We start from the raw sequence: 22,370 nt of genomic DNA, 5'->3' as shown, positions 1-22,370 counted from the left end.
AGTGGAGGGAGAAGCCACCCTAGCCCCAGTCCTCAGCGCCTCTTCTCCCTCATGCCTCCCCCTTTGGGCCACAATCAAGTCTGTCTTCCTTCCTTCCTTTGCCAGAGCATTGAGTGTCCCTGGGCTCTTCACAGGCATTTACCTTCCTCTCCTACTCCTCTCCCCAGCTCTGATGGGCCAGGGCTGGAGGGAGCCCTGCACACACCCACACCGCCATCACCGAGTGACCCCCCATTATACCTATAAAAAGGAACGACCCATGGCTGGGGGAGAGAGGGAAAATGCCTGGGGAAATGCAAGGGACCTCTGTGTGTCCCGCATAGCTCATGTCTCCAGCTCTCGAGGTTTCCAGAAGCAGGAGGGGAACTCTCAGCATTTCTCTGCCTTGCACGCACTCAGACTCCCATGCAACCTCAGCATGGTCCTCTCCATGCAACCCCCCTTCTCCCCTCCCCGCGCACACACCCACCGCCCCCCATCTCTGCAGGGTTTATAGTTTCCTGTGACTGTGTGTGTCCTTCCCCACTGTTCCCAGCCAGCCAATCCTTTCTCACCTTTCATGTCCTGCCCAACCCCAATACGTCTAATATGTCTCACCCTCCTCACCCAGGGCTTCCTCTTCCCATGTCTCTGGGCAGCGACAAAAGGCAGGTCCCTGAAAGGACAGGGGCTTTTCCCGCATGGCTCCCTGCTGGTTCTTTGTGGCCATGCTGGCCCCTATGGGTAAGTGATCTCAAGTCACCCCTGAGCACCTACAGCGATTCCACTGCTGCTGTCCCAGCTGCATCCCCGCTTGCTGGCAGAGCTCCATTCCCCAAAGCTCCCAGTGCTGAGGATGGGCACTGAATGCCGTGGGCAGGAATCCCTGAATCTCCTGCAAGGGCTGTCTATTTTCTCTTCTGTGCTCAGCCCCCACATGGTTCATGTTTTGGACACAAACTGCCCAGGAATGTTTCTTGCCTCTTGGAGAAAGACTGAAAACTCCCCTGCTGATCGGAAGGGCTGTCCCATCCCTTCCACAGCTCCCTAGCCTTTCCTGTTCCTTCCCACCCTCTTCTCTACCAACGCGTAGTGCCCAGTTAATGTTTTTCAATTTTTTTGTCCTCCTCAGTGTTCCTCCTTCTCTCTTCCAGCACTGGCTCTGGAACAGTCCCCAGACACAGTGATACGACAAGGCCAGTCCGTGAGTCTGAGCTGTTCCAAGAAGAAACCCTCCAACACACAAATATACTGGTACAAGGTTCCTTTGGGGAAGGACTCCAGGCTGATCCTGGTGGTTTCTGCATTTGAAGGTGGTAAAGCAGATGTGGAGGAGGATCTCCACAGCCGTTTGAAGAGCAGTGGCATACAAGGAGACGCGATGACCATCTCAATCGAGCATGCCTTTCTGAATGACTCTGGCACGTATTATTGTGCTGAGAGTGAAACACAGTGGGTAGGCTGCTGAGGGAGCTGAGCGCAAACCTGCTCCTGCACAAAGGGGACCTGCTTTCCTCCTCGTCAGAGCTGCACAAGGCAGGATGAACCCTTTCCACTCCTTACCTCCTCTGCTTCCTAGCCTGCCCTTCATCCTCTTCTCAGACTCTGTGAGTTTATTTGTCCTGCTTTCTCTCCATGCCACCCCACTCCTCCTTGCCTCTCTCTCCGTTTAGCTCTCATTTCCATTATAGCCACTTCCCTCAACCCTTCTTCCCCTCTCTGACTCCTTTCCTACCCCTGCCACCTTCTTTCTGTCTCTCCTCAATCTGCACTCTGCAGACCTCCTCTCATTTAACTCCAGGCAGCCCTGGAGTTCATCATTCTCACCGTCACACAGAAAGGATGTTTGCACGAGAGGTTCTTGGTGCACCTTTAGATAAAGACAAGGCCAGGCACGTGGCGTAACAGCTGTTAACCGAGCGGGAGCTGCCCACGTCCTGCTCCGTTACAACGACCTGCCTGAGGTTATCCTGTAGCTAGGGAGAAAAGAAGGCTGTGGAAAGAAGGCTGGGAAAAGCAGCCAGGAAAGGGGGTCCTGGCCTGCCTTTTTCCTGCCCCTCCTGGTCCCAGGATGAAAGGTGTTCTGGGTTGGGATAGCATGGGGCAGCTGAGACCTCCATGCCTCTCTGTCCTTTGTGATGTCCTGGAACATTCCCAACTCTGCTGCAGAGAGTAAGAGAAACAAAGTGCAGTGGGATTCATAGTTCCCTGCAGGAGAGCAGCGGGAAGCTGCAGGTACAGTTTTGCTCTTCAGAGAACGGGATGGGGGAAGAGTTTCACTGCAAAGCCCATGAGAGCCCTCAGCAGGCAGAATGCTTGGGCTGTTGTGGTGTCTTTCCTGGTCCTGCCTCCCACTGATATTAATTGCTGTGCTCAGAGTACCGCAGAGAGAAAAAGCAGCCTCACACAGTCAGGGGAAAAAGTAATAAAAAGAAGAAAGAGCTATGGCTGGGGGAGAGAGGGAAAATGCCTGGGGAAGTGCAACAGACCTCTGTGTGTCCTGCATAGCTCATGTCTCCAGCTCTCGAGAACTTCAGAAGCAGAAGGGGAACTCTCAGGATTTCTCTGCCTTGCACGCACTCAGACTCCCATGCAACCTCAGCATGGTCCTCTCCATGCAACCCCCCTTCTCCCCTCCCCATGCACACTCCCACCGCCCCCCATCTCTGCAGGGTTTATAGTTTCCTGTGATTGTGTGTGTCCTTCCCCACTGTTCCCGGCCAGCCAGTCCTTTCTCGCCTTTCATGTCCTGCCCAACCCCAATATGTCTAATATGTCTCACCCTCCTCACCCAGGGCTTCCTCTTCCCATGTCTCTGGGCAGCGACAAAAGGCAGGTCCCTGAAAGGACAGGGGCTTTTCCCGCATGGCTCCCTGCTGGTTCTTTGTGGCCATGCTGGCCCCTATGGGTAAGTGATCTCAAGTCACCCCTCAGCACCTACAGCGATTCCACTGCTGCTGTCCCAGCTGCATCCCCGCTTGCTGGCAGAGCTCCATTCCCCAAAGCTCCCAGTGCTGAGGATGGGCACTGAATGCCGTGGGCAGGAATCCCTGAATCTCCTGCAAGGGCTATTTTCTCTTCTGTGCTCAGCCCCCACATGGTTCATGTTTTGGACACAAATTGCCCAGGAATGTTTCTTGCCTCTTGGAGAGAGATTGGAAAGTCCCCTGCTGATCGGAAGAGCTGTCCCATCCCTTCCACTGCTCCTTAATCTGTCCTGTTCCTTCCCACCCTCTTCTCTACAAACCCACAGTGCCTAGTTAAAGCTTTTCCATTTTTTCTCATCCTCAATGCTCTTCCTTTTCCCTTCCAGTGCTGGCTCTGGAACAGTCCCCAGACACAGTGATACGACAAGGCCAGTCCGTGAGTCTGAGCTGTTCCAAGAAGAAATCCGACAGCACTGCTATATACTGGTACAAGGTTCCTTTGGGGAAGGACTCCAGGCTGATCCTGGTGGTTTCTGCATTTGAAGGTGGTAAAGCAGATGTGGAGGAGGATCTCCGCAGCCGTTTGAAGAGCAGTGGGATACAAGGAGATGCGATGACCATCTCGATCGAGCATGCCTTTCTGAATGACTCTGGCACGTATTACTGTGCTGAGAGTGAAACACAGTGGGTAGGCTGCTGAGGGAGCTGAGCGCAAACCTGCTCCTGCACAAAGGGGACCTGCTTTCCTCCTCGTCAGAGCTGCACAAGGCGGGATGATCCCTTTCCACTCATTACCTCCTCTGATTCCTAGCCTGCCCTTCATCCTCTTCTCAGACTCTGTGAGACTTCTCACACTCTTTGCCTCTCTCTCTCCATTTATCTCTCATTTCCATTCATCCTCTTCTCATATTCTGTGAGTTTATTTGTCCTGCTTTCTCTCCATGCCACCCCACTCCTCCTTGCCTCTCTCTCTGTTTAGCTCTCATTTCCATTATAGCCACTTCCCTCAACGCTTCTTCCCCTCTCTGACTCCCTTTCTCTCTCCACCTTCTTCTTTCTGTCTCTCCTCAATCTGCACTCTGCAGACCTCCTCTCATTTAACTCCAGGCCACCCTGGAGTTCATCATTCTCACCGTCACACAGAAAGGATGTTTGCATGAGAGGTTGTTCTACCTAAGGTGCACCTTTAGATAAAGGCAAGGCCGGGTACGTGGCGTAAGAGCCGGTACCGAGCGGGAGCTGCCCACGTCCTGCTCCGTTATAACGACCTGCCTGAGGTTATCCTGTGGCCAGGGGGAATGTGCAGCACAGCAGAGGCCTGAAGGCCATGTTGCAGGTGCAGCACAGCCCAGGCGGGCGCGTGCTCGGGTTCACTGTTTTGTGCATCACTGACTCCTCCATCTACAGTGGTCTCTGGGTCAGGATCACTGCCTTCCACCCCCTGATCCTCACACAGTTTACCTTTCCCAAGGATATATCTAAATTCCAGATTACGTTAGCAAGCTGTGCAGCTAACAGAAGGTTTCCTGATGGGTTAGAGTGGTATCTGTCTTAACACACACCGGTGAGCAGCACAGGCCATCATGGGGCTCTCCAGCAGGTTCCCACAGTGCAGCTTCCCATGCTGACAGACGGGTTTCTCCAGCCCTAAGCACAGGGCCCAAGAGAGCAGGCGTGCCGCGTTTGACATCTCTAACTCCTCGCATCCCATGTGCCCTGCAGGGCTCCCAATGCCCTGCCCTGCCGCCTGCGCACCCCAGGGAACACCATGGGAAATGGAGACCCTTCCCATGGACACATCAAGCCCAGCCTCCTCTCAGCTGGAGTGCTGGGGGTATTGTGGGGTATTGTGGGGTTTCTTCCTGTTGCCTGCACAGTTTAGCCCACCCTCTTGGTTCTTTTCTCCCTTTTCTTTTGAGGAAGCTGGGGTCATTCCTGAATCTGCTACAGGCATTTTTGTGGCAATGAATGCATTGTGATACACTCGGACCTGGAACAGAGGGAGTGGGAGCTGCTGGCATTGCTGCACCCTTCTGCATGGACACAGGGGTACATCTTCTCTGCAAAGCCCATGACAGCCTTGAGCAGCCAGATCCCTTGCTCTCTTGTATGGGCCGTCCTTGCACTGCCGTGCATTGCTGGGCCCACAGCATGGCAGAGACGTGCAGAAGCTCTGTCAGGCCTCTGACACACAGAAAGGGTGTCAGTGTGGACACACTGTGAGCCCCACTTCCTGCCAGCAGTGATTTCTCACAGTGTTGGGTTGGTGAACAGGCCGTGCCCCATGTAGAGAGGAAGACAGGATTTTCTTCAGCTCTGCCCGTCCTCGTCCTGCTGCTCCTTTGCAGAATGCTCCAGAAAAGAGAGTGTCATCTCTTCTCTGGCATGGAGAAGGTAAGTCTGTACCAGCGTATCCCACGGTGAATAGCCTTCTCCTCACAAACTGCTCTGTGGTGCGGTCTCCCAAGAGGCAGTCCCAGTGCAGAGCCAAAGGCAGCCTTTTCTCTCCTTGAGATGTCCCTTTGGAGGAAGAGAGGAACAGCTACAGAACTCCTCTCTGGCATACTACAGCAGACAGCAGGGTGAGAGGTCAGCAGCCTTTCCCATACCTGGGCAACATGACGAGCAGCACTGGGATAAGCAGAGAAGATTCCACGTTGCAGCTTGCGGGCTGGGAGCCTGAGTGTGAGGCTGCTGGAGAGAAGACTCAGCTGAGGGGCACACAACAAACATGCATCCCTACGCTCTCTTTCTCTTCCCTTCGTTTGGTGCCTCCTTGTGCATCCCTGTGCCGTGCACGCACTCAGGCTGCCACACAGCCCCATCCTGCTCCTGTGATCACCCCTGTCCCCCACCTCTGCCTATACACACACACAGACACAGCAGGAAGTGCGTGGAGCAGGGTGGATGCACCTCATGCCTGCATGCAGGTCTCATTCCCCGCTGTTCCCAGCCAGCCAACTGCCTCCTCACATTTCAGGCTCTCTCTCACCGCCCTGCCCACCCACAGAGAGACACGTGTCTCTTCCTCTCCCAGCCTCTCGTCTTGGCACGTCTCTGTGCCTGTGCTGCCACACCGGGCAGGGTGCTGGAAGGAGGTGGCCTTTCCCCATGGTTCTCCTCTGGTTCCTTGTGGCCGTCCTGGTCCCTGTGGGTAAGTGATCTTCTCTTCCGCCTGAAGAGCTGCCCTGGAGCTGCTGCTGCTGCCTCAGCCGTGTGCCCAGTTGTTGTCAGTGCCCCATTCCCCAAGGCTTCCTGGGGGAGGATGGGCAATGAACGAGGTGAGCTTTTCCTCAACCTCTAAACTCAGAAAACTCTACACATCTACAAAGGTGTTTTTTCTATCCCATTTTAACACTTCAACTGAGAGTACTGAAGCCATTATTTGTCATACCAAATTTGCCGTTGTCTTTTATGCCACTGTCTGGTTTATGTTTTTTTTTTTTTTTTCTCCTGTGTGTGTCTCTCAGAGAAACGGGACACTGTCCCATAGAGCTTGCTGACATCCTTATGCCACCCCATGCCATGTCTTAATTCTAGGATGTGTTTTCATGTCTCCTTCAGTGTGTTTCACTCCTCACATCTCTTCCCTTCTCTTTGCAGGCCAGGCCCTTCAGCAGTCGCCAGACACAGTTTTCCGAGTGGGAGACTCTGTGGTTCTGAACTGTTCCCAAAAGGACAATGCATACTCAGCCATCCCCTGGTACAAGTTGCCCATGGGGAAGGATGCCACTCTGCAGTTGGTTGTATATTCGGTGGAAGGTGGCAGGGCAGAGATTGAGAAGGAATTCAGAAATCACTTTTGGAGTAATGGGACTAAGGGCTACCGCTTATCTGTGGTGATAGATTACGCGCTACTCAATGACTCTGGCACATATTTCTGTGGTAAGAGAGATGCACAGTGACTCAAAAGCTGGAGCAGCATAGCACAAACCTTTCCATGCGACGAGGGATGTGCCCCCAGCACATAGACAGAGCCCTGTATTTGACAGTAGACCATGTTCTCCTCTTGCCCTGTAGCACTGTCTACTTCAGGAAAGTAGTGTTTATCATCTGTCTGTCTACTGCCTGATCTCTAATTGCTTGGCTGGAAATCCAAGGCCAACCTGGAGTTGAATCTGGCAAGGGATTCTGGCGTCTCCTGGGGTGGCTCACACTGTGGTTTCCTAGAGTACAGGTGCCTCGCTGGTAACCCAGGGCTCAACACACTGCTGTAGACGAGGGGCTCCAAGTTGCAGAGGCAAGACCATGCCACTGAGGACTTCTATGTCTGCACTGGTCCCTTGGTCCCACCAGTCTGCAGTGAATGGGTATGCTGCTGTGTGCCAGGGTGCCTGGGTCACGCCGTTACGCCGTGACCTGAATACTCTGATATACACCATGTAGCTCAGGTCTTGATGGTATCCAAGGATGGAGCATGGTCCTGTAGGTGAGGAGCCCCAGGCCACAAGGTGCTCCGTGGCAATAATCCACCATACCTTTGGCTCTGCTAACCGGAATGGAGGTGTCAGGGCCAGGAGGGGGATCATTCCTCCACCCTGCTCCACACTTTGGAGACCATAACTGCAGACTGGAACCACTTGGCGTCCCCAGGACAAGGGAGATGTCCACCAGGGGTCTTGAGATGATGAGCACTGGAACACAGGGCAGGTGGGCAGAGGTTGAAGGTTCTAGGTTTGTCTGGCCAGAAGGTAGGGGAGCATTAGGTGCAGCCTCTCATTCCCTGGAGGGAGCTGAGGACGAGTTAGAGACAGAGTCTTCTTGGGGGTCCCCATGAAAGGACTGAAAAGTGATGGGCACAATCTGGGATGGGGAAATTCTGCTGAGGCAGGGGGACAAATCCTTTGCCAGAGTAGTGAGGCAGCCCAAGCACAAGGCCTTGTACTTGAAGGAGAGGTTTGCATTTAGGGAGACTTTCCAACCTGCCCTGATCCATGCCCTGAGAGACCTGCTCCAATTTTAGGGAGAAACCTTACCTGAGTGCAGGGCAGACTGGAAACCCTTGGATACCACACCCCCGAGTACCTCCATCAGCCTTTGGTGTATTCCCCAGTGCCCTACGTCTTTCAAGAAAAATGGGGGAACGTTTGGGTGAGAGGGTCTTTGTGGTACTCACGTAGACTGCTGCTTCCCCATTAAAGTCCTGCCAAGAAAGACAAATGTGTGTTAATGCTGTCTGGTGATGGGAAGAAGGGGATAGAAAATTTTTCTCTGTGGAAGGAAGGTGCCCTCTGTCCCTTTTCCCTAAGCAGACTGTTTCACTGCTCAGGTGTCCCAGGTGAAGACCTTTGCTGAAACCAGTTCTGGGGTTCTTAAAAAGCCCCGTGACTTCAAAGAGACTCTAGTGGGGTCCCATCACACAGGATTCCAGCCTTAGATGAGGTCCCCAGGATTTGTCCAAGATGAGTGTCCTCAAGGCTTGACTTTCATCCAGTGCTCCTCACTCCATCACACGGAAGAGCTCAGCTGCCTTTCAGCCCTTGAGGCTGCACTCCACTCTACCTGGACGTCTCTGGACCAGTCCAACCCAGCCTGACTGTCCTCACCCCCACTTCCTTTTGTCCCTTGGTCCAGATGGGATGGGTGGCCTCTCTGTGTGTCTTGAGTCAGGAGGTGGGAGCAAGGCCTGTGGTCTGTCTCAAATACCTGCCACTTCCACCCTGTCATGTTGACCACGATCCTGCTGTTGAACCTGCCTTTGCCCTGGGAGTCACAGAATGACAGAATGGTAGGGGTTGGAAGGGACCTCTGGAGATCATCTCATCCAACCCTCCTGCCAAAGCAGGTTCGCCTAGAGGAGGTTGCACAGGAACGCGTCGAGGTGGGTTTTGAATGTCTCCAGAGACGGAGAGCCCACCCCCTCTCTGGGCAGCCTGTTCCAGTGCTCTGCCACCCCCAAATGAAGGAAGTTCCTCCTCATGTTTAGGTGGAACTTCCTATGTTCAAGTTTGTTCCTGTTACCTTTTGTCCTGTCGCTGGGCAGCACCTGGCCCCATCCTCCTGACACCCAGCTTTAAGTATTTATAAGAATCAATAAGGTCCCCTCTCAGTCGTCTTTTTTCCAGACTAAAAAGACCCAAGTCTCTCAGCCTTTCTTCATAAGAGAGATGTTCCAGTCCCTTGATCATCTTCGTAGCCCTTTGCTGCACCCTCTCCAGCAGTTCCCTGTTCTTCTTGAACCAGGGAGCCCAGAGCTGGACACAGTACTCCAGGTGCAGCCTCACCAGGGCAGAGGAGAGGGGGAGGATGACCTCCCTCGACCTGCTGGCCACACTCTTCTTGATGCACCCCAGGATGCCGTTGGCCTTCTTGGCCACAATGGCACATTGCTGGCTCATGGTCATCCTGTTGTCCACCACGACTCCCAGGTCTCTTTCCACTGAGCTGCTCTCCAGCAGGTCAGCCCCCAACCTGTACTGGTGCATGGGGTTATTCCTCCCCAGGTGCAGCACCCTACACTTGCCCTTGTTGAATTTCATAAAGTTTCTCTCCGCCCAACTCTCCAACCTGTCTAGGTCTCTCTGTATGGCAGCACAGCCTTCTGGTGTGTCAGACACCCCTCCCAGTTTTGTATCATCAGCAAACTTGCTGGGGGTGCACTCCATCCCTTCATCCAGGTCGTTGATGAATATATTGAAGAGGACTAGGACCGGACTGGAAGAGGACTGGGGACTGGTCCATGAAGAGAACAAGCCCTCAGCAAGAGGTCGTTTCATTCCCCAAGTGGAGCTATCGGAGAGGTTCCACTAAGGAACGTTCAGTCATATTGTTGGGGCTGGGGGTGAGAGTGGGGGCGATGGGGAGCGTTTGTGCTGCTGCCTGCTGTTTTCTACAGTAGGAGTCTGCTGCCTGTATGATTCAGCGCACTCTGTCGGCTTTTTTAGGCAGTTTTGTAGCACCTGAGTACATGCTGATAAACAGAAAAGATGTCTGCCTGTAACTGACTGACAGGCTCCTGAAGATGAAGCTGAAAACTGTTGCAAGACCCTGCTAGTTGAGAGGCACTACAAATATTAAATATTTTCCCTGGAGTGATATTCCCTGCCTCTGCCCTCCATACAAATGGCCTATGGAAGTACCCAGAGAAATGTTGCACAAAGAAGGGGTGCCTGGAAGTCTTTATTTTTTGATAATTTTGGTGTGTCCAGTCCCAAAACGGAAGAAAATGATGAAGGAGAAGAAACAGGTCACATCAGAGAATGAGAGAGAGCGTCTCAGTTGGCAGCTATAGTGTCTTGGATCCAGGAGACGTAGTTGCAAACCTTAGTGTAAACTCCGGGATAGCCTCTCTGCGCACATCCAATACCCCAGGAAACAATGCCTTGGAGCTGCCCCTTGCAGACTACTGGACCGCCGGAATCCCCCTGTGCACATAAAGGATACGGATATTCAGCAAATGAGAGGAGCGTGAAGTGATGAGCCAGAGATCCCAGAAATCACTGACAGTCGAGGGAGCTCCATTGGGCTTTTTCTGCACTGAAGTTCTACAGAGGTCATTTCTGATTACCACTCTACACCTGATGCTCCTGTGCCTTACTTTAGCTCCAAGGGCACTGCAGCTGAGGATGAGTAAGCTGCCTATTTTGGATGGATGCAGTCCTTGGCAGACGCTTAGGATATGGGTGTCTTAAACATTATTCTGCCAAATAACTCCGTGGAGCTCGGCACATGTAAAATGCAGACCAATTGTCAGGTGTGTTCGTTTTCCAGACTACCCGGATCTTGGCATACTGGCTATGTAATTTTTGGTGAGTCCAAACCTAACATTTGTGTCCTAAGCTCTGAAGTCACCGTGATTACTATTGATTCTCTGGTGCAGGACTCCTCCCTTTTCAATAGCCCAAGGTGCAGGAGGTGGCATAGTCTGCTTGTGGAAGTTTAGGGCAGAGGTATTGGCCATCTCAAAAAGGGACAATGACCGACAGAGTGGGAAAAAAGCTAGCCTCACTCAGTAAGCAGCTTTCACCCTAAGTCTCTGCTGTTGTTCAAAAATACGACATTCAGACACGCCAGTGCAGTGAGAGTAGCAGATTCTCTAATGTGACGGCCTCTTCTACTGGCAACAGGCAGGAGAGAAACATATGGGAAAGGAGAGACAGATGTTTTACCTGGCAGGAGTCTTTCCCTCCCTCCAGGAATCCTACACACATCATATTGTTGGTAATTTGCCGAGGGTAGGCATCGCTGCACTCTCTTGCGGAGAGTACGGGAGCCTTCAGGCACTGCAAGGTGTCCGGAAACAAATCTAGAAGAAAACAGAGAGAGGTGGTTGATGACATCTCTGAGTTCATTTCGGAGCCCGGAGGAGATCTTCCTTATCAGAAAAGTAATGACTGAGCATCCTGTTTTAGTGGTTGTCATTTTTCCTCTGAACGGTAATCACAGCATGGATTCCTTTTGTTCAGATGGAACTGCAGCCACGATAATTTTTCTGATACCTAGACAGTCATCAAGTGGCAAGTGTGGTGCCACGAGCTACTCTTGTAGCCCATATGCTGGAGGAAACCTGCGCCTCAGGAAAACCATCCTCTCCTCTGCTGCAGGTTTTGTTGTCGTCGGTGGATTAGACACCAGTCACCATTCACACCTCTGACCATTGGCGTAAGAGAACGGAGCTCTCTTGTAGTAATTTGAGATCCACAATCACAGATTTTGATCTTGTTCTCAGAGCACTGACAACTCTATTGGCATTAGTGAAATTGCCAGTGCTTGGCACTGCACAGCTGATAGCGCCAGGCCACAAAATTTATGGCGGAGTGAACATGCTGGTGAAGAGCACATGGATGACTCGAGTGATTCCATGTTCGTACCACAGAACAAGAGGAAGGACCTTATAAAGGATTTCCTTCAAAGCAGTTAAATTGTTACCGTCCTATACGGACTCATCAGTGAAAAAGGCCCGTCCCACAGCACTTCTCTGAGCTTTACCCTGCACAGTTTGGAGTTAATTGCGGAGTCTTAGAGCGTCTCCCGGGCCCTTGCGATGCTGTACATTCCCACAGAGTACTCACTGCCATTGCTGAGTGTGTTGCCCCAGCCAGAGATGAGGCACGTGGTGCCTGTGGTCACACAGCTGGTAGGCAGAGGAATTGTTTGGACAGCTCGGTTGAGCTGGGCTGGTACGGAAAGCTTGATGAGCATAATGTCATTGTCCAGTGTTCTGGAGCTGAAGCGAGGGTGGCGGATGACTTTAGCTGAATTGATCAACTGCTGTGTCGATTCTGTGAGTTCCAGGTTATGTTTCCCGAGCTGCACTTGGATGCGCCTGGAAAAGAGAAGGAATGGCACGTACTTTACTGCTACCGCCTGCTTATGAGGAACCTCCCCGTCACCGTATGCGCTCGCTGCAACATCGCTACTGTGGGAGCTGTTTTCATGCAGGTCATCTTTCTTGTCCTGCAACACGTCCTGGGGATCCACACTGAGATCTTACCCACTCCCAGCACAGCTGGTGAGTTTCTGCAGGTTCCTTTTGTTGAGCTGGGACGAGTCGGATATATAACAGTGCTTTATACAAACATTCTGGAAAAAGGCAAACTGCTGTCACCCTGACCTCATTCCCCTTCCTGTTCTCCGGTGACGAAGTTGTAGCAAGATTCATGCAGTTTGTAAGAAGTCACAGCCCGTAACTCATTGCTCGATTATCACCTTGCCATTTCAGAAAGTGCTCTGCATTCCCAGAAGCATTTGCAGAAGTGGAAAAGCCCTCATGATGCCTCAGCCCAGCTTCCTGAACGAGCCACCCATTCCTTGGTTGTCCCCTGTCAGAACAAAGTCCCTTCCAGATTTGGATCTCACAGCTCAGACTTCCTGCTAGAAGCGAACTGGAAGAAAGAAGTAGCTTTAGGGAAGAATATAGTTTTTTGTACTCACGACTTGTAGCAGTGGGCAGCCGACACAACCCACTGGCTGCTGATGAGGGAACCTCCACAGAAGTGATACCCAGAATTCAGGGACACCTGGTAGGGGACAGAGTTCTCTGCACAGGTGTAGCCTCCCACGATCTTGTCATCATCATCGTCAGCGTTGACGGGGAAGGCAACTGGGAGATAAGAAGTGGCATATGTCAACATCTGGCATAGGGAGTCTTGTCCCCCTGCGACTGACTGAAGCGTCTCACTTGCAGGCTGTACTTCTCTGAAAACTCACAGTACCAGCGGGCAAGCACGCGGCCATTGTCCAAAACTTTACAGCAGCTTTAGGACTTCCTGGCCAGCGGTGTTACCTTCGTACTTGGTACTCCTTAAGGGAGAGACAGTCTTTTTTTGAAGCTGACGCCCACATTTCAGTAGTGCTGGGACGAGAACCCCTATGAAGGCTTTCGTTCCCCATTTTGTGACACAAGCAATTGTGAACGGACACAGTCAAAAGAAGTTGCAGTGCTGTGCCGTAAAGTTTGTGCAAGCTGAAACTGGACTTCCCTTTCCCCCAGTAGACTGCCCTGTAAATGTGCTCAGAAAATGGGCTTCCTTACAACTCACAAAAGCAGAAGTACAAAACATACTCACCAGCCACCCCAACAAAGGTGAGAAACAGTATGAATTTCATGATCTCGACACAGCCTCACGCCCCGACTGGTGCACTGCAAGTGTGAGCTGCTAGAAATACATTTTTTGAGATGGCCTTATCTCTAGTCCAAGGTTTTCTCCAGACAAAAAGTACACAGTGGAAAATTTGAAGATCCAAATGTGGTCATTAACAGGCACAGGCAGAAAGTAAAAATAACATATCAGTTAATAATAAACCTTTCCTAAGATAGAGAGCTATTTCAAATTATTTCAGAGGGCTGCCTTCAACTTAAAAATACCTTTGGGCTTTGGAAGGTGTGTAGCTGTTTGTCTGTCTATCTCATTCCTATACGCAGCACCTGTTGAGGGCAACCCTCAAACCCCTTTGAGATTCCTCTGCGCTGATGGTGTCATTATTAAAAATGTGTATTTTTACTGGAAGCTGAATATTGTAGGTAATGGACAGCAATACTATGCATTTATATTTAAAGAAAGCAAAACAAAGCAAAGGAAAGCTGTCCTGGTTCCGGCGGGGATAGGGTTAATTTTCCCTGGTATCCCATGCCATGTGAGCCATGCCCACCCTGAGCTGCCGGGGGAGGGCGCAGGAAGTCGCCGCTTGGAGCGGGCTGGGGCATCCCGGGTCCGGTCGGTGAGTGGCGGTTCCGTAACCGTGTTTGTGTATTCCTCTGTCCGTGTTATTGCTGTTCTTTGCCTGTTCCCTTTGCTGTTCTGGTAAACTGCCTTGGTCTCAACCCAAGAGTCCTGCCTTTTTTTCTTCCGATTCTTCCTGTATTGGGAAGGCGCGAGCGAGCGGCACCTGGTTCTTTGTTGCCGTCTGAGGCCAAACCACGACAAAAGCAAAACAAAACACCCCCAAACCTCTCAGTGTTCATTTGTTAATTGTATTTCAGCAAATTCCTTTTCTTGAGTCATGTGTGCGTGTGTGTTTTTATCATATCGAACACAGCATTTCCCCAAATAAAATGATTCAAAAGTAGTTTCAATGAGGATAAAACTATTCCGTGCCCACCCCCCACCCCCCCACCTTCTAAGTTAAATAGCTCAAATGTGGGAATTCTCACCACATCTCTTTGAAAGCATTTCTTTCACCTAATCCTTATGATAATATTGGCCTAAGTACCAAAACACGTATTTTTTTATTTAGCTTTGGAATGTTCTATAGATACTAATTTTGGCCACGGAAGAATTGCAGTGTAACATTGATGCTTATGCATGTAGAATCATAGAATCATTTAGATTGGAAAAGAGCCTTGGGATCATCGAGTCCAACCATCAGCTCCACTCTACAAAGTTCTCCCTTACACCATATCCCTTAACACCACATCTAAACGAGTCTTAAACACATTCAGGGATGGTGACTCCACCACCTCCCTGGGCAGCCTATTCCAGTGTCTGACCACTCTTTCTGTGAAGAATTTTTTTCCTAATGTCCAGCCTAAACCTACCGTGCTGCAGCTTGAACCCATTCCCTCTTGTTCTATCGCTAATTACCTGTGAGAAGAGACCAGCACCAACCTCTCTACAATGTCCTTTCAAGTAGTTGTAGAGAGTGAAGAGGTCTCCCCTCAGCCTCCTCTTCCTCAAACTAAACAGTCCCAGCTCCTTCAGTCGCTCCTCATAAGATTTATTCTGCAGGCCCTTCACCAGCTTCGTTGCCCTCCTCTGCACTCGCTCCAGCACCTCGATATCTCTCTCATATTGAGGTGCCCAGAACTGGACACAATACTCAAGGTGTGGCCTCACCAGTGTTGAGTACAGGGCGACAATCACCTCCCTCCTTCTGCTGGTCACACGATTTCTAATACAAGCCAGGATGCCATTGGCCCTCTTGGCCACCTGGGCACACTGCTGGCTCATGTTCAGCCACTTGTCAATTAGAACCCCCAGGTCCTTTTCTGCCAGGCAGCTCTCCAGCCACACTTCCCCAAGGCTGTAGCGATGCATGGGGTTGTTGTGGCCCAAGTGCAGGATCCGGCACTTGGCCTTGTTGAAGCTCATACTGTTAGCATTGGCCCATCAGTCCAATCTATCCAAGTCTCTCTGTAGAGCCTCCCTATCCTCATGTAGATCAACACTCCAGCTTAGCTTTGTGTCATCTGCAAACTTGCTGATGATACACTCTATGTCCTTATCAAGGTCATCAATAAAGATGTTAAACAGAAATGGTCCCAACACTGAGCCCTGAGGGACACCACTTGTGACCGGCTGCCAGCTGGATTTAAGTCCATTGCCCACCACTCTTTGGGACCACCCATCCAGCCAGTGCTTGATCCATCAGATCATATGCTCATCCAGGCCATGAGCTGCCAGTTTTTCCATGAGAATTCTATGGGGGACAGTGTCAAATGCTTTTTGAAAGTCTAGGTAGACAATGTCCACAGCCTTTCCCTCATCCAATAATTGGGTCATCTTGTCATAGAAGGAAATCAGGTTCGTCAGGCAGGGTCTGCCTTTCATAAACCCATGCTGACTAGGCCTGATCCCCTGCTTGTCCATTATATGACTTGTAATGGCACTCAAGATGATCTGCTCCATGACCTTCCCTGCTACCGAGGTCAGACTGACAGGCCTATAGTTTCCCGGATCCTCCTTTCTGCCTTTTTTGTACATGTGCGCTGCATTTGCTACCCTCCAGTCCATTGGGACCTCCCCAGTTAGCTCTGACTTCAGGTAGATAATGGAAAGTGGCTTGGCGAGCACGTCTGCCAACTCTTTCAGCACTCTTGGATGTAACCCATCCAGTCCCATAGACTTGTGCGCATCCAAGCAGCGTAGCAGGTCACCGATCACTTCCTCTTTAATTGTGATGACCTCGTTCAGCTTCCCCTCCCTGTCTCCTAGCTCACGAGGCTGGGTGCCCGGGGAACAGCTAGTTCCACTGCTAAAGACTGAGGCAAAGTAGGCATTGAGCACCTCAGCCTTTTCCTCATCCTTTGTGACTATGTTTCCCTCTGCATCCAATACGGGAGGGAGATTTTCCCTAATCCTCCTTTTGTTGTTAATGAATTTATAGAAACATTTTTTGTTACCCTTAACGGCTGTAGCTAGGTTGAGCTCTAGCTGCGCTTTGGCTCTCCTAATTTTCTCCCTGCATAGCTTCGCTATATCCTTATAGTCTTCATGAGAGACCTGCCCCCTCTTCCAGAGGTCATAGACTCTCCTTTTGTTCTTGAGGTCCAGCCAAAGGTCCCTATTTAGCCAGGCCGGTCTCCTTCCCCACCTACTTGTTTTTGGGCACACGGGGACAGCCTCCTCCTGTGCCTTTAAGACTTCTCTCTTGAAGTATGTCCAGCCTTCCTGGGCTCCTATATCCTTCAGGGCAGCCTCCCAAGGGATTTTGTCCAGCAGTCTTCTGAACAGGTCAAAATTTGCCCCCCGGAAGTCTAAGGTGGCAGTTTTACTAACCCCTCTCCTTGTTTCCCGAAGAATCAGAAATTCGATCATCTCACGATCACTGTGCCCTAGACGGCCACCAACCTTTACTTCCCCCACAAGTTCTTCCCTGTTCACAAGAAGCAGGTCCAGGAGGGCACCTCCCCTTGTTGGCTCACTTACCAGCTGTGTGAGGAAGTTATCTTCCACACATTCCAGGAACCTCCTGGATTGTTCCCTCTCTGCTGTGTTGTATTCCCAGCAGATATCCGGGAGGTTAAAGTTCCCCACAAGAACAACGGCAAGTGACCGCGAGATTTCCCCCAGCTGCTTATAGAAAGCTTCATCCACCTCACTGCTTTGGTTGGGAGGTCTATAGCAGACTCCCACAGCGATATCAGCTTTATTGGCCCTTAACCTAATCCAAACACTCTCCACTCCATCATCAGTATACTTGATTTCCGAGCTCTCACAGCATTCTCTAATATACAGGGCCACTCCTCCGCCTCTCCTTTCCTGTCTGTCCCTCCTGAAGAGCTTGTAGCCATCGATTGTGGCACTCCAGTCGTGTGAGGCATCCCACCACATTTCTGTGATAGCCACTATGTCATAGTTTCCCTGGTGCATCATGGCTTCAAGCTCCCCCTGTTTGTTGCGCATACTGCTTGCATTGGTATAGATGAACTTCAGATGTGCCAACGACTCCAGCACCTTTTTGTGAGTGTGGGCCCCATTTCCCACCAGACCCCTCTCAGGTGCTTCCATGATTTCTAAACGTCTGTCCCTTCTCTCAAATGAAATGGCAGAGTGAGAGTCCTCGCTAGTCAACCATCCTTCAAGCCCTGGCATGCCTCCCTTGGGTTTATTCCGGACAGGCCCAGTTATCTCCCCTTCCCCCCTCATATCTAGTTTAAAGCCCTGTCAATGAGCCTTGCTAACTCCTGCCCCAAAATTCTTTTCCCCTTCTGGGACAGGTGCATCCCATCTGCCAGCAGCAGGTCAGGTGACTCATATAGCAGCCTGTGGTCAAAAAACCCAAAGCCCTGCTGATAACACCAGTCCCGGATCCAGGAGTTGCCCTTTTGCCTCTTCCTGTTAATTTCCTCATTCATGATTGCCACTGAAGGGATAGAGGAGAAAACAACTTGTGTTCCTGATCCCTTAAGCCACTGCCCCAAGGCTCTAAAATCTCTTTAAATCGATTTTGGGCTCCTCCTACCCACTTCATCACTACCCACCTGAAATACTAAGAGGGGGTAGTAGTCAGAGGAGTTTACTAGGGCTGGAAGTTTGTCCAACACATCCCTGACCCGTGCCCCAGGGAGGCAGCAGACTTCCCTGTGAAGTGGGTCAGGACGGCATATTGGCCCCTCCGCCCCCCTCAGTAGAGAGTCACCCACAACAACGACCCATCTGCTTTTCCTTTTGGAGCCAGTGGTGATGCTGGGTCCATGGCGACTTGGTCTTTCTGACATTTGTGGCCTGGGTGTATCATCCTCCTCTCCAACAGCCAGTTCCTCCTGCAGGACTCCATACCTGTTCTGCAAGGGCAACTGGGAAGGTGGGAGGGGCCGAGAGGGGATTCTCCTGCTTCCCCGAGCAGGGACCTGTTTCCATTCCCCCTCTTCTCTGCGATCCCCTCCTACTGCCTCGTGACGTGAGGGGAGCGAGTCCTCTGACCTGTGTGGGGCCTCACCCTCTTCCCTCTCTCTCAGGGAGGGGGTCCACCAGTCACTCTCCCTCTCACGTTCCCTGACACTCCTCAACCTCTCCACTTCCTCCTTCAGCTCAGCCACCAGAACGAGCAGATCATCTACCTGTTCACACCTGACACAGGTGTTGTCTCCGCTGCCCTCCATCGCGAGTGCCAGGCTCCGGCACTCTCTGCAGCCCGAGGCCTGGACGCCCATATGTTTGCGCGGGGCCTCTGTCTGGGTGCTCACAGTTTTCTAACAGCAGCCTTTGACCGGGTAGCAACCACGGCTGGATCTCTACGCACAAGTGAGACCTTGTGAGTCGACGGTCAGTTGGGGTGAGCACTGGTTGCTCTGTGGCCAGGCACTAGTCCCTGCCCTCCCGGAGGCTTCTTATAAGCTGGTGGCTTGATCGATCGGGGGAGGTGCTGTCTCGGCTCCCAGGCTCCCTCAGCAGCCGGCCCAGCAGCTGTCAGCCCTCAGCACAGGCCGAGGGCTTTTGCCGGCTTCCAAAAGCCCCCCAAAGAGCTTTTTGTCGGCCCTTTTCGCTGCAGATCCCTTCCCCAGCGCAGTCTTACCTGCCCTGCAGCTGGCCCCTGCAGCAGTTTGCCGGGTGTGGTGGCGCACGCCTGTTGTCCCAGTACGTGGGAGTCTCCCGCTTCACACCCGCAAACAGTTTTCCTTATGCCTTTCCTGAACTGTCTTCTTCAGAGAAACACTGAGCTGGGTGACATCCCACTAGCCTCCTTCTTCCCAGCATGATGAGGCAGGAGTACCACCAGGGATCCTAGCCCATTGCCATTTCTTCTCTTTGCCTGTCACCAGGTAGAGCTCCAGGCACAGGCTCCGACAGTTCCTATGAGGATGGAAAGGTGCTGCCAGCAGCGCTGGGCATGGTGGAGACCTCTGTCATTTGTTGCCTGGGTTCCTTTCACTCTTGCCACTCTCCCGGCTGCGCATCCCTGCGCCGAGTTTGCCCCATTCAGGAGAGGCCATGTGGCTGTCCCCCTGGGCAGAGACACCCGAGGGCGCTGTGGGGAGGACGGCAGTGGCTGGAGTCCCGTGACCCTGTGAGCAGAGCAGTAGAGCGGTGTCACTGGTGGAGCACGAGTGAATGAAATCGCACTGTACAGCTGCAGCACCAGGCTGAGACAACCAAGGGTCCCCAGCTGGGTCCCAGGGAGAAACAATCTCTGGAGGAAGCTGGGCTACTGCCTGTCAGCAAGGAAAGTGGAGGGAGAAGCCACCCTAGCCCCAGTCCTCAGCGCCTCTTCTCCCTCATGCCTCCCCCTTTGGGCCACACTCTTCAAAGGCATTTACCTTCCTCTCCTACTCCTCTCCCCAGCTCTGCTGAGCCAAGGCTGGAGGGATCCCTGCAGACCCCCACCCCCACACAGAGTGACCCCTCATATACCTATAAAAAAAGAACGACCCATGGCTGGGGGAGAGAGGGAAAATGCCTGGGGAAATGCAAGGGACCTCTGTATGTCCCGCATAGCTCATGTCTCCAGCTCTCGAGGTTTCCAGAAGCAGGAGGGGAACTCTCAGCATTTCTCTGCCTTGCACGCACTCAGACTCCCATGCAACCTCAGCACGGTCCTCTCCATGCAACCCCCCTTCTCCCCTCCCCACACACACACCCACCGCCCCCCATCTCTGCAGGGTTTATAGTTTCCTGTGACTGTGCGTGTCCTTCCCCACTGTTCCCAGCCAGCCAATCCTTTCTCGCCTTTCATGTCCTGCCCAACCCCAATATGTCTAATATGTCTCACCCTCCTCACCCAGGGCTTCCTCTTCCCATGTCTCTGGGCAGCGACAAAAGGCAGGTCCCTGAAAGGACAGGGGCTTTTCCCGCATGGCTCCCTGCTGGTTCTTTGTGGCCATGCTGGCCCCTATGGGTAAGTGATCTCAAGTCACCCCTCAGCACCTACAGCGATTCCACTGCTGCTGTCCCAGCTGCATCCCCGCTTGCTGGCAGAGCTCCATTCCCCAAAGCTTCCAGTGCTGAGGATGGGCACTGAATGCCGTGGGCAGGAATCCCTGAATCTCCTGCAAGGGCTGTCTATTTTTTCTTCTGTGCTCAGCCCCCACATGGTTCATGTTTTGAACACAAACTGACCAGGAATGTTTCTTGCCTCTTGGAGAGAGACTGGAAAGTCCCCTGCTGATCGGAAGAGCTGTCCCATACCTTCCACAGCTCCCTAGCCTTTCCTGTTCCTTCCCACCCTCTTCTGTACCAACGCGTAGTGCCCAGTTAAAGTTTTCCCATTTTTTCCTTGTCCTCAATGCTCTTCCTTTTCCCTTCCAGTGCTGGCTCTGGAACAGTCCCCAGACACAGTGATACGACAAGGCCAGTCCGTGAGTCTGAGCTGTTCCAAGAAGAAATCCACCAGCACATTGATTCAATTGTACAAGGTTCCTTTGGGGAAGGACTCCAGGCTGATCCTGGTGGTTTCTGCATATGCAGGTGGTAAAGCAGATGTGGAGGAGGATCTCCGCAGCCGTTTGAAGAGCAGTGGGATACAAGGAGACACGATGACCATCTCGATCGAGCATGCCTTTCTGAATGACTCTGGCACGTATTACTGTGCTGAGGATGAAACACAGTGGGTAGGCTGCTGAGGGAGCTGAGCGCAAACCTGCTCCTGCACAAAGGGGACCTGCTTTCCTCCTCGTCAGAGCTGCACAAGGCAGGATGATCCCTTTCCACTCCTTACCTCCTCTGCTTCCTAGCCTGCCCTTCATGCTCTTCTTAGACTCTGTGAGTTTATTTGTCCTGCTTTCTCTCCATGCCAGCCCACTCCTCCTTGCCTCTCTCTCCGTTTAGCTCTCATTTCCATTATAGCCACTTCCCTCAACTCTTCTTCCCCTCTCTGCCTCCCTTTCTCTCCCCACCTTCTTCTTTCTGTCTCTCCTCAATCTGCACTCTGCAGACCTCCTCTCATTTAACTCCAGGCAGCCCTGGAGTTCATCATTCTCACCGTCACACAGAAAGGATGTTTGCATGAGAGGTTCTTCTACCTAAGGTGCACCTTTAGATAAAGGGAAGGCCGGGCACGTGGCGTAAGAGCCGGTACCGAGCGGGAGCTGCCCACGTCCTGCTCCGTTACAACGACCTGCCTGAGGTTATCCTGTGGCCAGGGGGAATGTGCAGCACAGCAGAGGCCTGAAGGCCATGTTGCAGGTGCAGCACAGCACAGGCGGGCGCGTGCTCGGGTTCACTGTTTTGTGCATCACTGACTCCTCCATCTACAGTGGTCTCTGGGTCAGGATCACTGCCTTCCACCCCCTGATCCTCACACAGTTTACCTTTCCCAAGGATATATCTAAATTCCAGATTACGTTAGCAAGCTGTGCAGCTAACAGAAGGTTTCCTGATGGGTTAGAGTGGTATCTCTGTCTTAACACACACCGGTGCGCAGCACAGGCCATCATGGGGCTCTCCAGCAGGTTCCCACACTGCATCTTCCCATGCTAAGAGACGGGTTTCTCCAGCCCTAAGCACAAGGCCCAAGAGAGCAGGCGTGCCGCGTTTGACATCTCTAACTCCTCGCATCCCATGTGCCCTGCAGGGCTCCCAATGCCCTGCCCTGCCGCCTGCGCACCCCAGGGAACACCATGGGAAATGGAGACCCTTCCCATGGAGACATCAAGCCCAGCCTCCTCTCAGCTGGAGTGCTGGGGGTATTGTGGGGTATTGTGGGGTTTCTTCCTGTTGCCTGCACAGTTTAGCCCACCCTCTTGGTTCTTTTCTCCCTTTTCTTTTGAGGAAGCTGGGGTCATTCCTGAATCTTCTACAGGCATTTTTGTGCTAATGAATGCAGTGGGATTTGCTTGGACCTGGAACAGAGGGAGTGGGAGCTGCT

General features: G+C 52.2%; 1 protein-coding gene and 2 gene segments (V, D, J or C); 2 read left to right on the top strand and 1 right to left on the bottom strand.

Annotated features, from left to right (window-relative positions):
- Positions 1 to 631: 631 nt before the first annotated feature.
- Positions 632 to 1,447, top strand: LOC128906815 (T cell receptor beta variable 14-like). The segment is given in 2 exon segments: positions 632 to 723; positions 1,134 to 1,447. Coding segments are annotated over 2 exon segments (357 nt in total).
- Positions 1,448 to 2,793: 1,346 nt separating this feature from the next.
- Positions 2,794 to 4,885, top strand: LOC128906764 (T cell receptor beta variable 14-like). The segment is given in 4 exon segments: positions 2,794 to 2,887; positions 3,293 to 3,590; positions 4,629 to 4,740; positions 4,826 to 4,885. Coding segments are annotated over 4 exon segments (513 nt in total).
- Positions 4,886 to 10,120: 5,235 nt separating this feature from the next.
- On the bottom strand, positions 10,121 to 22,060 carry LOC128904202 (trypsin I-P1-like). 3 transcript variants are annotated; one of them, XM_054188201.1, is made up of 5 exons: positions 22,043 to 22,060; positions 12,780 to 13,012; positions 11,918 to 12,171; positions 11,015 to 11,151; positions 10,121 to 10,270 (listed from the first exon to the last, which is right to left on the bottom strand). In XM_054188201.1, the coding sequence occupies exons 1-5, from the start codon at positions 22,058 to 22,060 to the stop codon at positions 10,121 to 10,123; spliced, it is 792 nt and encodes a 263-aa protein (XP_054044176.1). The 3 variants fall into 3 exon arrangements, with proteins under 3 accessions (XP_054044176.1, XP_054044177.1, XP_054044178.1); XM_054188202.1 differs by lacking the exon at positions 22,043 to 22,060 and adding an exon at positions 13,415 to 13,469 and having other exon boundaries at positions 12,780 to 12,948; XM_054188203.1 differs by lacking the exons at positions 12,780 to 13,012; positions 22,043 to 22,060 and adding an exon at positions 12,340 to 12,383.
- Positions 22,061 to 22,370: the final 310 nt, after the last annotated feature.

The sequence above is a fragment of the Rissa tridactyla genome, chromosome 1, assembly GCF_028500815.1.
Source record: "Rissa tridactyla isolate bRisTri1 chromosome 1, bRisTri1.patW.cur.20221130, whole genome shotgun sequence".
NCBI lineage: Eukaryota > Metazoa > Chordata > Aves > Charadriiformes > Laridae > Rissa > Rissa tridactyla.
The sequence above is the reverse complement of the archived record's forward strand: the minus strand, read 5'-3'. Positions and strand labels throughout refer to the sequence as shown.

Bases quoted from the DNA above. Each gene is read 5' to 3' on its own strand.
- LOC128904202 (XM_054188201.1), bottom strand. The intron at 12,172-12,779 runs GTGAGTACAAAA...TCTCTTTTCCAG, and splicing joins GCTGCCCACTGCTACAAGTC to GCGCATCCAAGTGCAGCTCG. The intron at 10,271-11,014 runs GTAAAACATCTG...TTATGTGCACAG, and splicing joins GAGGGAAAGACTCCTGCCAG to GGGGATTCCGGCGGTCCAGT.